The sequence below is a fragment of the Eschrichtius robustus genome, chromosome X, assembly GCF_028021215.1.
Source record: "Eschrichtius robustus isolate mEscRob2 chromosome X, mEscRob2.pri, whole genome shotgun sequence".
Taxonomy (NCBI): Eukaryota; Metazoa; Chordata; class Mammalia; order Artiodactyla; family Eschrichtiidae; genus Eschrichtius; species Eschrichtius robustus.
The window spans coordinates 14,302,222-14,318,698 of record NC_090845.1 but is presented as its reverse complement, the minus strand read 5'-3'; the positions used below and the strand labels follow the sequence as shown (position 1 = coordinate 14,318,698).

At 40.5% G+C, this 16,477-nt stretch overlaps 1 protein-coding gene and 1 non-coding gene across 2 annotated transcripts in view; both read right to left on the bottom strand.

Annotated features, from left to right (window-relative positions):
- TXLNG (taxilin gamma) overlaps positions 1-16,477 on the bottom strand; it is a 57,822-nt gene that overhangs the window by 23,837 nt on the left and 17,508 nt on the right. The window contains exon 2 of the mRNA XM_068533688.1: positions 1,092-1,395. Within this exon, the coding sequence (XP_068389789.1) occupies positions 1,092-1,395 (304 nt within the window). The remainder of the gene's footprint in view (positions 1-1,091; positions 1,396-16,477) is intronic.
- TRNAE-UUC (transfer RNA glutamic acid (anticodon UUC)) lies at positions 4,641-4,713 on the bottom strand. The gene has a single exon. It is a non-coding gene; the product is annotated as a tRNA-Glu (tRNA).

Below are 16,477 nucleotides of genomic sequence, written 5' to 3'. Positions count from 1 at the left end.
CAGACAGACCACATTTTGTTTATCCACTCATCAGCTGATGGGTAACTGTGTTGTTTGGACTTTTCAGCTATCATGAATAATGCCGCCTCGAGCACTCCTTCACACGTTTTTGTGTGGACACGTTTTCAACCCTCTTGGGAATATAACCAGATGTAGAACTGCACGGTCGCATGGTAACATTATGTGTAACTTTTTAAGACTCCTTCTGCTTTTACACATTTAACTGGGGCTTCTAATATTGAAGAAATTTGTCTTGTTCGTAAGGAATTAAAAATTTATAGAAATATGAAAAATAGTTGTAAGTTTGCCAAGTTAACAGAAAATGGGTATAATACGAAGGATCACTCCAACTCAGCATATAGAAAACCAAACAAATTTAAACACTGTTAATCTCAGGTAGAATAAGTATAAAAAACTTAGGGGCAACCAGTAAGCTTAAAATAAAAGGGGAATTCAGATTTCCTAATGAGATTTACCGTACCACATTCTTTGTCCTGAATCTCAAACACAGCAGAAGAAAGAAAACATACCCTTGAAAACCAGTCTTAACCCACTTCTTGAACTTCACCTAACGTTATATCGTCTCTAAAGTTTTGTGACTAGGTTTAAAATAAAATGACCAAATAAATATACGGTTTTCACAGTAAATTTTGGTCAGACTACATTAAAGATGCAAACAAGGCAAGTCAAATACTACTTCTGTCTGGGACTTCCCTGGTGGTCCAGTAGTTAGGACTCGGCGCTTTCACTGCCAAGGGCGCGGGTTCAACCCCTGGTCAGGGAACTAAGATCCTGCAAGGCTCGTGGTGAAGCTGGTGGTGGGGACTACTCCTGTCAAATTGGCCCCAGATTTTTTTCACGAAAGCCCATTCTTGACTACTGAGAGAGAAGTAACCTCCTCCTCTGCTGTCTCGGGCCCCTGGCACGTCACTGCAGCAGACAGGCCGCCTGCCCCACTGAAGACAACAGATGGGTCAGCTGAGCAACATCGCCCCCCGACGCTGGCCATGTTCATCACCACCTGTGCTGCGGACAATACAAGTCAAAGGAGCAACGTGTGAAACATGCAACCCCCAAGCTGAGGTTGTTACCTAAGGTTTTGTCTTTGTTCCTGTCGCACTCTGAATCTTGCTGACCATCAGGGGGATCTGTTCGAGCCTCTCGCCCAGGAATTTCCTCCCTTGACTCTTGTGTGCAGTACGCTGGGCTCACCAAACTCCTGCCCTTCGTAATAAAGTCACTGTGTGCATCCTCTTCCAAGGAATGCTTGTTACTTGTGCCACCACAGTGTGAGCCTTGATGCTGAAGAATATCATTGGACTGAGAGTTATGCAACATATCCGTTTTCACCCCTAGCCCGCACATTCCAGCTTCTTCCATTGTGCCAATCACAAACTAGAGGGAAGGGGAGAGGAGAAAAAAAGATGGGAAGGGGGGTTAAATTAAATGTAATCAATGTTTACAATCCATCACACACCACAGGTTGACAGCTTTTTTCTTTCTTAGTCATTTGTAAAACCGATGTAAATACGGTAGTTTCTAAGTTTCACTGAGAGGTGACCTCACTGTAAATAAGAAAATTGAAGTTAAGATGGCCAAAAAACAAATGAAAAGATGCTTAATATCACTAATTATTAGAGAAATGCAAATCAAAACTACAGTGAGGTATTACCTCACACCAGTCAGAATGGCCATCATCAAAAAATCTACAAACAATAAATGCTGGAGAGGGTGTGGAGAAAAGGGAACCCTCTTGCACTGTTGGTGGGAATGTAAATTGATACAGCCACTATGGAGAATAGTATGGAGGTCACTTAAAAAACTAAAAATAGAACTACCATACGACCCAGCAATCCCACTACTGGGCATATAACCTGAGAAAACCATAATTCAAAAAGATACATGCACTGCAGCACTATTGACAATAGCCAGGACATGGAAGCAACCTAAATGTCCATCAACGGAGGAACGGATAAAAGAAGATGTGGTACATATATACAATGGAATACTACTCGGCCATAAAAAAGAATGAAATGCCATTTGCAGCAACATGGATGGACCAAGAGATTATCATACTGAGTAAAGTAAGTCAGAAAGAGAAAGACAAATATCATATGATATCATTTATATGTAGAATCTAAAAAAATGGTACAAATGAACTTATTTACAAAACAGAAATAGACTCACAGATGTAGAAAACTTACGGTTACCATGGGGGAAGGGGGGGAGGGATAAACTGGGAGGTTGGGATTGACAGATACACACTACTATATATAAAAGTAGATAACTAATAAGGACCTGCTGTATAGCACAGGGAACTTTACTCAATACTCTGTAATGGCCTATATGGGAAAAGAATCTAAAAAACAGTGGATATACATATATGTGTAACTGATTCACTTTCCTGTACACCTGAAACTAACACAACATTGTAAATCAACTATACTCCAATAAAAATAAAAATTAAAAAAAGAAAATTAAAGTTAAAACAAATCACAGAACTCAGTGGTACCAAAGAGAGCAAGAAATGCCATTTATTTGTACATCTAAACTTATTTCAAAAAAAAAAGTATCAAGTTGTGTTAGTGCCCTAGCCAATAAAAAATAAACTTATTTCCTTATAAAAATTCACCACTTGAGATAATTAGCATCTTAAAAGACATGAAATTATCCCAAGTTAACGAATGTTAATTATTCTGCTCTTAGCCTCTAGGACACAGTACAGCAGAGATGGCTCACTGGCTGTCCAGCAGAAACCCAGGCTCCTCCACAATCCTGTGGAGCCGGGACTGGTGGCCAAGCGCTCAGACCTGCCGACGCTTCCCAGACCCTTTCATCTGGCCGGGACTCCCATGCAAAGCTCCCACCAATAAAATGTGAGCCCAAGGGATGACTTTTCCTTCTGCAACAAAACTTTTCTTAGAAGCACACGTTCTTTCTCCCCCATCTCTTTCCCACTCTGGCTGGACGCAGAGGTCTCCAAGACCCCAAGAGATGGCAGAGCCACAGGATGAAAGCAGCCTGCACCCCTGAAGCTCACATATCTATACAAGGAAAGCCATCCGTCTTACTAAGAACACCCACACTGGACTATCAGATGAGAAAGAGAATACCTTTCTCTCTTATAAAGCCACAGACATTGTGAGAATTAGGTTTTAAACAGCTACCCCTGCCCTAACAAATACAGACAGCAGGCATGGGAGAGACGGCTTCATTCTAGTATTTTATTCTCCATCAGTACTTTAAACTTCCCCTCTCTTCTATCATACTGTTAACCCATTTACTTATGGGGGGGGGTGTTTTTCCCCTGGTTGACACTACTTGGTCATATGATGGGGCACAAATTTAAATTCTGTATATTTCCTCTCTGCATGAAAGAGGGCCTCTTCCTTTTTTGAATAACATAACTGATGGGGAGGTGGCTAATACCTATCTCTTATCACAAGTGGACAAAAGCTACTCTACAAAGTTAATAGGAAAACAGAGATTTATTTTTTCAAGTTACAATAGTATCCAGCTGAATAAGTGAATATAATTTAAAGTATCAAAGTAGCAGGGGATGGAGAGGTTAAGGGAACTAAATCCTCATCTTTTATAGTCCAACGCTGATAAATCAAGTACTGTGCTTTTGCAAGAACAAACTGGTGCAGCCACTTTTAAAATCTCTTTCACAATATGGCTACCTTCCAATCCAGTTAATTCTACCCCTAGGATTTTACCCTAGTATGTACAGATGTGCAGCCAAAGGCCAAGAATGTTTAAAACCACACTATTTGTAATTGCCCCCGAATGAAATCAACCCAAATTTCTATCAACAGAAGAATGGATGCATTGTAGTGTGTTCATACGATCCAGCAGTGAGAACGAAGTACTGCTAGATGCAGCAACAGGGATGAGTCTCATAGAATTTTGTGAGGAAGGTGCCAGAAGAAAACATACTACAGGAAACCATTTACATATAAAGTTCAGAAACAGGCAAAACTAATCAATGGTGCTAGAAATCAAGAGTGTGTTTACCGCTGGGGGTAGGGCCTTCTGGGGTGCTCGGTAATAGTCTGTTTCTTGATCTAGGTGGGGTAACGTAGATGTTCACTTTGTGAAAATTCATTAAGCCTAAACCTTTATGATTTGTATACTTTTCTGAATGTATGTTTTACTTCAATAAGGTTTATTTTAGAAGTTGCAATTTATATATTATTCAAGCATTACGAAGAACCAAAACAGAAATATTTTCCTCTGGGGAGAGAGATTAGAGATGCATTGCTTTTCTGATACTACTTTTTAAAAAATGTGCCTGTAATACTTTTTCTTAAAAAAATTAATGCATTAAGGGGAAATGCGTTGTTTAGAGTTATGGTTTGATGCTACACTCAAATTCTTTCCAAAAAATTTAAAAATTCTCTTCCATACGTAATGCAGTCCATAAAGCAGTATTTCTCAAATGTAATCCAGAGATATTAGGTCTATAAAAAAATTACCAAGGATTTAGGAAATGTCTTTTGTTAAATTTCATTACTGCAGAAACTTCCTAAAGTCCTTGATAGGCCCAAATAACATACAGAAGTATTACTATCAAACCAAATGCAAAGTGATCTTTTTTTTTTTTTTTTGGCTGCACCATGAGGCTTACAGAATCTTAGTTCCCCGACCAGGGATTGAACCCGGGCCCTCGGCAGTGAAAGTGCAGAGTCCTAACCACTGGACCACCAGGGAATTCCTGCCAAGTGATCATTTTAATGCTACATTATACACAGAACTACTAGTTCCACCTCTATTTTATACCAAATATTAAACTGTCATATACTAGTTGGGCAGATGGATAATGTTAACAGAGACTCTTTATGCAAAAGCAATACTGAGAAGAAGAAAAAAAAAAAACAACCCAGTGCTATTAATACCATCTTCCCCAACTTTTTAAAAACTAATGAATTAATTAATTTTTATTTTTGACTGCGCTGGGTCTTCGTTGCTGCGCATGGGCTTTCTCTAGTTGCGGCGAGCGGGGGCTACTCTTCGTTGCGGTGCACGGGCTTCTCATTGCGGTGGCTTCTCTTGTTGCGAAGCACGGGCTCTAGGCGCGCGGGCTTCAGTAGTCGTGGCTCCCGGGCTCTAGAGTGCAGGCTCAGTAGTTGTGGCGCACGGGCTTAGATGCTCTGCAGCATGTGGGATCTTCCCGGACCAGGGCTCAAACCCACATCCCCTGCATTGGCAGGCGGATTCTTAACCACTGCGCCACCAGGGAAGTCCCCCCAATTTTTAAAAAATAATTTTTAAACTGATTCCCTGAAAACCATTAGCCCAATATTAAGAATAAGGCTACAAAACCACAATGCTGGCTTTAAACATTGATGAAAGTCTGTTAAAAGATAATTAAAATGGAAGATTGCTTATCTCTAACACAGAATTTCTCAGAAGCATAATGATAATAAAACTCACATAATACCAGAAAACATGGTGTCAAGCAATATCAAAAATATAACGAGCAAGCAATTTGTTGCAAGAAGCGGGAGCATAAATAATTTTCACCAAGGAAAACCCAAGGCCTCTCCTAAGATCAATTTTATTGAGAAGCCTACCTGAGGATTGGAATTGGTTATTTCTAGTTTCCCAGTTCAATTAGTGATTTTTCGTAACACCTTTATTGAGATATAATTCACATACCATCCAATTCACTGGTTTTTAGTGTATTCGCAAAGCTGTGCAACTATCACCACAATCTATTTTAGGATACTTTGGTCACCTCAAAATGAAACTCAGTACCCTTTTCAGCTATAAACCCCTAATCCGCCCAAAACTCCCAGCCCTAGGCAATTAATGTGCTTTCTGTCTCTATAGATATGGTTATTCTGAACATTTCATATAAATGGAATCATACAATATGTGACCTTTTGTGTCTGGCTTCTTTCACACAGCATAATGATTTCAAGGTTCCTCCACATGGTAGCATGTATCAGTACTTAATTTCTTTTTATTACCAAATAATATTCCACTGTATGGATAGACCATATTTTGTCTATCCATTCATCAGTAGATGGACATTTAGATTATTTTCAACTTTGGCTATTATAAATAATTTTGCTATGAACATTAATGTACAAATCTTCGTGGGGACATCTGTTTACACTTCTCCAGGGTATATACCTAGGAGTGGAACTGTTGGGTCATATGGTCACTTTATGTATAACCCTTTGAGAACCTGCCACACTTCTTCTAAGCGATTGCACCATTTTACATTCCCACCAGCAGTGGGTGAGGGTTCCAATTTCTCCACATCTTCATCAACACTTGTTATTGTCTGTCCTTTTCATTATAGCCATCATAGTTGGTGTGAAAGTATCAAACCTAATGACCAGTGATGCTGAGAACCTTTTCATGTGCTTATTGACCATTTGTATACCTCCTCTGGAGAAATGTTTATCCAGATCCTTGGCCCATTTTTAAATTTGGGTTATTTGTTATTTTATTATTGAGTTTTAAGAGTTCTTTACAGACACTAGATACAAGTCCTTTATCAGAGGTATGATTTGCAAATATTTTCTATTACTGTCCTTCATTCTCCCAATTTTGGAGAAAACTCACAGTATATTTATTCACCTATTTCAAAATGCCATAGGAGATTTAACTGCAAGTTATGCTGGCTTTCAGATTAAAGGCATATAGGTCAATTACAACTACCAGAGACAGAAAAAAGACAACTTAGAAAGGCCAAAATGTTCACCTAACTCAAAATAATAGCTGGTGGCAGGCTTCCCTGGTGGCACAGTGGTTAAGAATCCGCCTGCCAATGCAGGGGACTCGGGTTCGAGCCCTAGTCTGGGAAGATCCCACATGCCGTGGAGCAACGAAGCCCATGCGCCACAACTACTGAGCCTGTGCTCTAGAGCCTGTGAGCCACAACTACTGAACCTGTGTACCACAACTACTGCAGCCCACGTGCCTAGAGCCCATGCTCCGCAACAAGAGAAGCCACCACAATGAGAAGCCCGCGCACCGCAATGAAGAGTAGCCCCCGCTCGCCGCAACTAGAGAAAGCCCGCGCACAGCAATGAAGACCCAATGCAGCCAAAAATGAATAAATAAAATAAATTTAAAAATAGCCGGTGGCACTGAGCATAAATAAGGATGTTAAATTAATCTGTATAGTACACAACCATCATATCTAACGTTATCCTTCTAACTTTATTTCATCATTCTCTATCTTCAGCTAACACTACTTCTTTTTTGTCTTTCCAGACACTCCTTTCTCCTCGAAATTCCTGCCACATATATTACATTATCACTTATTTGGTATGTACATCCTCCTAGATAGCGACAGCTTATGCATAAAAGGTGCTCAAGTGCCAACTGAGTGGAAAACAAGAGGGGCCAAAATGGCTGCTTAAAACAAGCCATGGGAAGTATCTATTGAGAAAAACACCACTATTATTATATCATTAGAAGCAGGACAGTATTACATTTCCCTTCTCTCCTGTACAGTTAAGTTTGATTTATTCTTCACATTTGCTAATGAAAGACTTACTCTGGCTCTACAAAATCTTTTTGTTTATGAATAAGCCCAGTTACAGCTGGGCTTGATTCCAACCCTAGTCTACAAATACTCTTGATATAGTAGGCCCCAATTTTCCCCACTTGAGGTTCTGCACTGGACCATTTGATATGAAGCAAATTCTTAGGGCCAACAACTTTATTTAAATTGTAAATGATTTCCCAGCCTTCAACTCCTTAAGTAGAGAATTCTCTATCATATGGCCAATAAAACTTCCTACTCTGCCCTCTGTGACACCCATTCTGGATGCCTTTGCTTGGGTACACTCTCTTGGATAAACAGCAGCAACAGCTAACACTTATACAGCGAATACTACAGCCAGGCACTACTGTAAGCACTTTCCTATACTCACTAATTTAATCCTCACAATAATGTCAAGAGACAGTTACCATTATTATCTCTATTTTACATATGAGCAAACGGTGGTGTGGTAAAGTTAAGTACCTAGCTGAAGGTCACAGCCAGTAAATTGCAGGGCAAAGATCTGAACCCTGGCCAACTAATTTCCGAGCCCACTCTCTTAACCACAACGATGTACTGCTTCATGACTCACCTTTGTCTACTGTACAAACACCCTTGTCCTGACCGGGCCGTCTTACAGAAGTCTATTTGATAATGGGGAGAGATGCTCCCAAAGTATTATATATAGAAAGAAATTACAAAATAGTATGCACCATGTATTATGTATATATACACAGACACACAGAAAGTATTGGGAGGAAATACATCTAGAAACAGATGAATCTGGGAATTCCCTGGAGGCTCAATGGTTAGGACTCTGCGCTTTCACTGCCTGGGTTCAATCTATGGTTGGGGAACCAAGATCCTACAAGCCACGTGGCCAAAAAAAAAAAAAAAAAAAAGTTCAAAAACTTTCACTTATGCTCCTTCAAATATTGTTGAAGCTAAAGAACCATCTTTCTTTGGCTTATTTTGTTTAAACGAGCCTAAATGTTTTTAGTGATGGTTGTTCTTTTACTAAGACTGGTCTAAAGAAAAAAAAACAAAAAAGCCAACAACCACATCCACTTCCAAATTATTTCAACTACCATCTGCTTAAACCAGCTTGAATGCCTTTGACCAGTGCCAGGCACGTGCTGAGCGCAGACACTCCCTGTGGAGGGCTGGGCGGCCACAGGAGGGGCAGGGGGAAAAGGCTGTGTACACAGATGCATTTCCCCATCCCCGGCAGAGGTCCTGAGCTAGCCTATGGTTCCCAAAGAGTCTCGAGAAACTTATCAAGTAGGTAAAGGTAAACCTTCAGAACCTACAAGCCCCATTACCCCATTTAACCTTCTCCACGCCACTGAGAGGTGGGTCTTAGGAAAATGAGACTCAGTGACGTGAAGTAACTTGCCCAAGATCATATTCAAGTCAGCAAAATGGGCCAGTAAAACTCAAAACCAGGTCTGTCAAATTCAAGAGCCTATGTTCTCTCCATTACACCACTCCTTTCCCTTCACACATCGGCCTTGGAAAATGGAAGTTCAAAGTCAAACAAAGAAATCTGAGACATTAAATGTCTAAAAATACATACCATGCTAGATATACCAGCATGAATTTAGGAAAACATTGGGAAAGAGCTGGAGAGTTTTTAGCAGTAATTAACTCTGGGATTTAGGGAGGCGAGACAACACTAACTTGGGAGTAGAGACATCTTTAAATAACTTTAAGTGATTATATTTAAGACATTGAAGCTTTTTTTCAAAAAAAACTTTTTGTGTCTTAGGATTAAACTAAATTATCTCTAAAAATCCCCTCAACCCTATGTTTCTAATAATTTCCTCTAAGAGTCATCAACTACGAAGCAAGAACGTGAAGACACAGAGCGCACGCCTGCCTGGCCTCAGACACCAGGCGCTTCCCGCTCTCAGCATGGCCACGACCAGCCTTATTTGGTTTTGAAAATATGAACCTCTTTTGTAAACGTTTCCAGTATTTTGAGGGGCTTTTACATTTCCAAATACAAATTTTACAAACAAACCTACCCATAAAACTTACATTTTCATATGCTTTTTTATTTGTTATTTTTTAAAATAGGTGCTTGGGGTTGGTAGGTTCGTGGGCTTTTTAAATTAGAAAAGTGGCAGAAGATCTAAATAGACATTTCTCCAAAGACCCAAAAGGCACATGAAAAGATACTCAACATCGCTAATTATTAGAGAAACGCAAATCAAAACTACAATGAGGTATCACCTCACACCGGTCAGAATGGCCATCATCAAAAATTTGCAAACAATAAATGCTGGAGAGGGTGTGGAGAAAGGAGAACCCTCTTGCACTGTTGGTAGGAATGTAAATTGATACAGCCACTATGGAGAACAGTATGGAGGTTGCTTAAAAAACTAAAAACAGAACTACCGTATGACCCAGCAATCCCACTACTGGGCATATACCCTGAGAAAACCGTAATTTGAAAAGATACATGCACCCCAATGTTCATTGCAGCACTATTTACAATAGCCAAGACACAGAAGCAACCTAAATGTCCATCGACAGATGAATGGATAAAGATGTGATACACAAACACACACACACACACACACAATGATATACTACTCAGCCATAAAAAAAGAATGAAATAATGCCATTGGCAGCAACACAGATGGACCTAGAGATTATCACATTAAGTGAAGTCAGAGAAAGACAAATATCATATGATATCACTTATATGTGGAATCTAAAAAGATGATACAAATGAACCTATCTACAACACAGAAACAGACTCACAGACATAGAAAACAAACTTATAGTTACCAAAGGGGAAAGAGGGGGGAGAGGGATAAATTAGGAACTTGGGAGTAACATATACACCCCACTATATGTAAAATAGAAAAAAGGACCTACTCTGTATAGCACAGGGACCTACACTCAGTATTTTGTAATAACCTACATGGGAAAAGAATCTGAAGAAGAATATATATTTGTATAACAATCACTTTTTTTTTTGGCTGCGTTGGGTCTTTGTTGCTGCGTGCGGGCTTTCTCTAGTTGTGGTGAGCGGGGGCTACTCTTCGTTTCAGTGCACAGGCTTCTCATTGCAGTGGCTTCTCTTTTGTTGCGGAGCACGGGCTCTAGATGCACGGGCTTCAGTAGTTGTGGCGCCTGGGCTCAGTAGTTGCGGCACGCAGGCTCTAGAGCGCAGGCTCAGTAGTTGTGGCACACGGGCTTAGTTGCACCGCGGCATGTGGGATCTTCCCGGACCAGGGATCGAACCCGTGTCCCCTGCACTGGCAGGTGGATTCTCAACCACTGCGCCACCAGGGAAGTCCCTAAAAATTTTTTAAATGGTGTCATTTCAAACTGGTAAAGGAAATAAACGATTTGAGATATCTCCCAAGTCATATGGGGGGAAAAAGTGATAACCCATCTCACCCCTCCAGATATATCAAGATTGAAACGTGAAAAATGAAAACCACAAAGAACTAGAAGTTCTAAGTGAAACTTTGGCCTTTCTAAGGAAATCAAAGAACTCAGAAGCTATTCTATTTTTTTTAAAAAAGGAAAATCAATTTACTAAATATTAATTGAAAACTTCAGACTAGCCAAAAGACCACGTTCATAAGGGCTTCAAATGGGTCAGAGACCCAACTTTCAAGGATTTCTGAACAAGGAGATCACAGTTAAAGAACTAAAAATGCCCAACATACAAAAACATGTTCAAACTGGACTTCCCTGATGGTCCAGTGGCTGAGACTCCACGCTCCCAATGCAGGGGGCACAGGTTCCATCCCTGGTTGGGGAACTAAGATCCCGCATGCTGCACAATGCAGCCAAAAAAAAAAAAAGTTCGACCTCATTCATAATTAAAGTACAAATAAAAATGCAAATCAAAGCAATACTGACCAGATTTTTAAAAACAATTTTTTAAAAAAACAAAACAAACCTTCATGTGGGCAAACAGGTCCCCCAGTACAGTCCTGAGAAGCCTACATTGGTAGCATATTGGTTTTGCAGAGGTATTTAGCAGTATCTGTCAACATCTGAATGCACATTCACTTTCACCAGTGAGTCCACCATAGTTTATTCCACAGATATTCTCACTCAAGGGCAAAGGCTATTCAGCACACCACCGCTTGTTACTACACACAGAACCAGAACGTCTACTGATAGTGAACTGATTAAAGGGACTTCCCTGGTGGTCCAGTGGTTAAGACTCTGCGCTTCCTCTGCAGGAGGTGCGGGTTCAATCCCTGGTCAGAGAACTAAGATCCCACATGCCGCGCAGTGTGACCAAAAAATTAAAATAAAAAAAAATTTTAAATAAAATTTTAAAAAGAACTGGTTAAATAAAGAATGGTCATCCACACAAGTTAAAGGAGGCAGCTATTCAAAAGAGTAAGGTAGAGCCATGTCAATATGAACAGATCTCCAAGGTATAATTAAGTAAGGAAAAAGAAACATTTGACCCTGGATGAACATGTTAGTATAAACAAAAATGTATTCATACAGAAGCCAGTAAATAGAGAAAACTTTTCTATAAAGATATCCCCCAAACTGTTCACCATGACCAGTATTATAAGAAGCAGTATTATATTTTTTCACTATTCCACCACACCCCAGCCTCAGAGTCTGAAGAGTTGCAGGAGTTTCTTTTGAGTCATTTCATGTCATCTTCTCCCTTCACCCTGCTCAACAGACCTCTGGGTCTGTCCCCCCAAATCTTTACACTACACCTTCTACTAGATTATAGTAGTAACACGACCTACTAAGCGTGAATTTTTGTAGCCGTTCTGATATATCTCCTTCTTAAAACAATTCTGAAAATTGAAATGTCTCATTTAAACTTGGCCTCAATCTATAACTACGGCTAGGACATCTACCAAATCATTTTACCAGTTTAAAAGAAAAAATAGGTTCAATCATGGATAGTTAACTCTTCCCAAGTAGAATCAGACAGTCAACAGCTAAGCCTATGTATGGAATACACAAAAGAGGGTTAACATACTGTATATAAGGCTAAGTTCTGACTGAAGGGAGAAAGGAAAAAGACCTAACATTTACTAATTGCTATATGGTAGACATTTAAAATACTTTATTTAGTTTAGCCTTACAATTCTAAGACAGTGAGAATATTACTTCATTATACAGATAAACTAGGGAACAAAGTAGGAAGTGAGTGAGGGAAAAAAAGCCATGATTTGAGATCTACATGTACTGAGCCTGGTATGAAGGTAGTGTTTCTATGAGGAATGTCCTAAAGAATCACATCTAAAGTTAAGAAACGTGAAGACTACCCAAATGCCCACTGATGGATGAATTGATAAATAAAATATGGTAAAGGCACACCTGGTTTTATTGTGCTTCACAGATACTGCGTTTTTTACAAATTGAAGGTTTGTGGCAACTCTGCATGGTCAGATGATGATTAGCACTTTTTAGCAATAACGTATTATTTAATTAAGGTATGTACATTGTTTTTTTAGACATAACACTACTGCACACTTAATAGACTACACTATAGTGTAAACAACTTTATATGCACTAAAAAAACCAAAAAATTTGTCTGACTCACTTTATTATGTTATTTGCTTTGCTGTGGTGGTCTGGAACTGAACCTGCAATATCTCCAAGGTGCACCTGTATATACGTACATTAGGATATTATTCAACCTTAAAAAGGAAGAAAATTCTGACACATGCTACAACATGGATGAACCTTGAAGAAGACATTATGTTAAATGAAAAAAGTCAGACACAAAAGAATATAGTATGATTCCACTTATATGAAATACCTGGAGTAGCCAAATTCATAGAGAAAGAAAACAGAATGGTGGTTGCTTGCCACGGGCAGGGCAGGGGGAATGGAGTACAGAGGTTCAGTTTGGGAAGATGAAAAGGTTCTGGAGATGCATGGTGGTGCAGCTTGCACAACACTGTTAATCTCTTAATGCCAACGAACTGTACGCCTAAAAATGGTTAAAATGGTAAATTGTATGTTATGTATATTTTACCCCCGCCCCCCCCCCCACAAAATCATGATGAATCACGATTTCAAATATTCAACCCTTGGGCTTCCCTGGTGGCGCAGTGGTTGAGAATCTGCCTGCCAATGCAGGGGACACGGGTTCGAGCCCTGGTCTGGGAAGATCCCACATGCCGCGGAGCAACCGGGCCCATGAGCGACAACTACTGAGCCTGCGCATCTGGAGCCTGTGCTCCGCAACAAGAGAGGCCGCGACAGTGAGAGGCCCGCGCACCACGATGAAGAGCGGCCCCCGCTCGCCGCAACTAGAGGAAGCCCTCGCACAGAAACAAAGACCCAACACAGCCATAAATAAATAAATAAACTGAAAAGTTTAAAAAAAAAAAAAGAAAAGTGTGTGTTTGGAAGGGACAAAAGCCTTTAAAATTATAAAAAAAAAAAAAAAAAAAAAGAAAGAAAGAGCAGTCCCCACTTCTGATAAAACCAGAGCGCAGGGCTTCCCTGGTGGCACAGTGGTTAAGAATCCACCTGCCAATGCAGGGGACACGGGTTCGAGCCCTGGTCCGGGAAGATCCCACATGCCACAGAGCAACTAAGCCCGTGCGCCACAACTACTGAGCCTGCACTCCAGAGTCCGCAAGCCACAACTACAGAGTCCGCAAGCCACAACTCCTGAGCCCGCGTGCCACAACTACTGAAGCCCACACGCCTAGAGCCTCTACAGAGCCTGCAAGCTACAACTCCTGAGCCCGTGTGCCACAACTACTGAAGCCCACACGCCTAGAGCCTGTGCTCTGCATGCAACAAGAGAAGCCACTGCAATGAGAAGCCCGCGGGCTGCAACCAAGAGTAGCCCCCGCTCACCGCAATGAGGAAGCCCGCGCACAGCAACGAAGACCCAATGCAGCCAAAAATAAAAAAATAGATAGATAAACAAAACTTATTACAAAAAAAAAAAAAACCAAAAACAGGAGAGCAGCTAACAGCAGCCAGGTGGTGACCAGGACATTTTAATGCTTCAGAACCCTGGAAAGGCTCAGGAATTCTGAGCTACCTCTGAAGACTGAGGAAAAAACTGGTATCAAGTGGGCAACTAGCAGGGTCTGCCACAGTTTAAAACAAAATGAAGAAAGAGCAGTATAAGCGTATTCTGAGATATAGAAGCAAACAGACGAAACTGCTCAGGATATAAAAGGGTGGTTTCTGGGAAGTGGGAATTGGGATGGGGAAAAGCAGTTCGGGGTTTTGCTCTTCTGAACGCCTTGTGTCATTTGACCTTTAAAATTAGGTATATACATCACTTAGATTTTTTTTTTTTTAAAGCTGCTTTTGAAATGGGTGTGGGAGAAAAGGCATGCAAGCACTGTAGTTGGGAATATAAAGTTGTACAAGCTTTCCGAATGGCAGCTGGGTAATATGGATCAAAAATTTTAATGTGTGGAACATTCAGTCCAGCATTTCCACTCCTGGAATTTATTCTAAGGAAGTAATTGGACAACCACTGCTTTGATTATAAAATAGAAAAATTGGAGACTATCTACATGCCCTGCACCGGAATCTTGATTTGAACAAGTGATGGCTCATCCACACAGTGCAGTTCAATGCCAACGCTTTAAACGATGGATTTCATACCTACCAGCCGGTCAAAAATTGTAAAAAGCCTGACGGACTTCCCTGGGGGCGCAGTGCTTCAGAATGCACCTGCCAGCGCAAGCGACACAGGTCTGTGCCCTGCTATGGGAAGATGCCACATGCCCCGGAGCAACGAAGCCCGTGCGCCACAACTACTGAGCCTGCGCTCTAGAGCCTGCGAGCCACAACTACTGAAGCCCGTGCGCCTAGAGCCCGAGCTCCGCAACAAGAGAAGCCACCGCAATGAGAAGCCCGCGCACCGCAACGAAGAGTAGCCCCTGCTCGCCGCAACTAGAGAAAGCCTGCGCAAAGCAATGAAGGCCCAACACAGCCAAAAATAAATAAATAAATTAATTAATTAAAAAAAATAAAAACACTGAGATGGCATTCGTCTTTTTTGGTGTTGACATCTGCACTGATGGTACAAAAGCAATAATGAGTAACACTGCTGGTTCCTTAGAATAAATCAAGGCAGCGGCACCAAACTATACTAGGAGTCATGGATTCTGTCACTACATCACGTACTCGAGGCAGTAGGGGGGCTCTTTTACTTAACAATGCCCCTGAGAAAGCAATTAAAAATTATTAATTTTTATTAAATCTCAGCCCTTGAATACATTATCCTTTTTTATTCTGTGTGAAGATACAGAAACTACACAGAAAGCACTTCGGCTACACAACAAAGTGTGGTAGAGATTCTGACGAAAAGCACTAACGCAGCTGCTGGAATCATAAGCCCAACCATCAACTTTTTCATGGATCACCTTGTTCTTGTTCTTGTTGTTTCTTTTCTCTTAAAGACAATCCATGGCTGTTTACTCAGATTTGGGTATTTGGCAGACATTTTCTCCAATATATATGAAGTGAGCCTGTCACTTCAAGGCAAACAACTGACAGTATTTGTTGCCAAAGATAAAATGTGAGTTTTCAAGCAAAATTTAGAATTTTTGAAAACTATCTGCCACTATGAGCTTCCCAATACATAAAGACTTTTCTGATGAGATCAGTGGTGATATTAACTAATATGGTTTTGATACTGTAAAAAAAACATGGTAACATTTGGAATATTAACACAATTCAGTAAACCAATATTTTCCAAATGACTAATTGATGATGTTACAAAATGATGCATGAGCAAAAACATCCATTCAAAGTGAAAAACAGACCCACAGTTTTAAAACAATACGAAAAGTTACAAAGAGTTTCAGATCCCACACTGGCAACTAACCTTCAAGAACTACTACTTGCTGAGTTTTGGTGTAGTATCAAAGAATTTCCACAATTATCTAAAAAGGCTATTAAAATACTCCTCCCTGTTCCAATTACGTATGTGTGTGCGGCTAGATTGTCTTCACATACTTCAACTAAAATGGC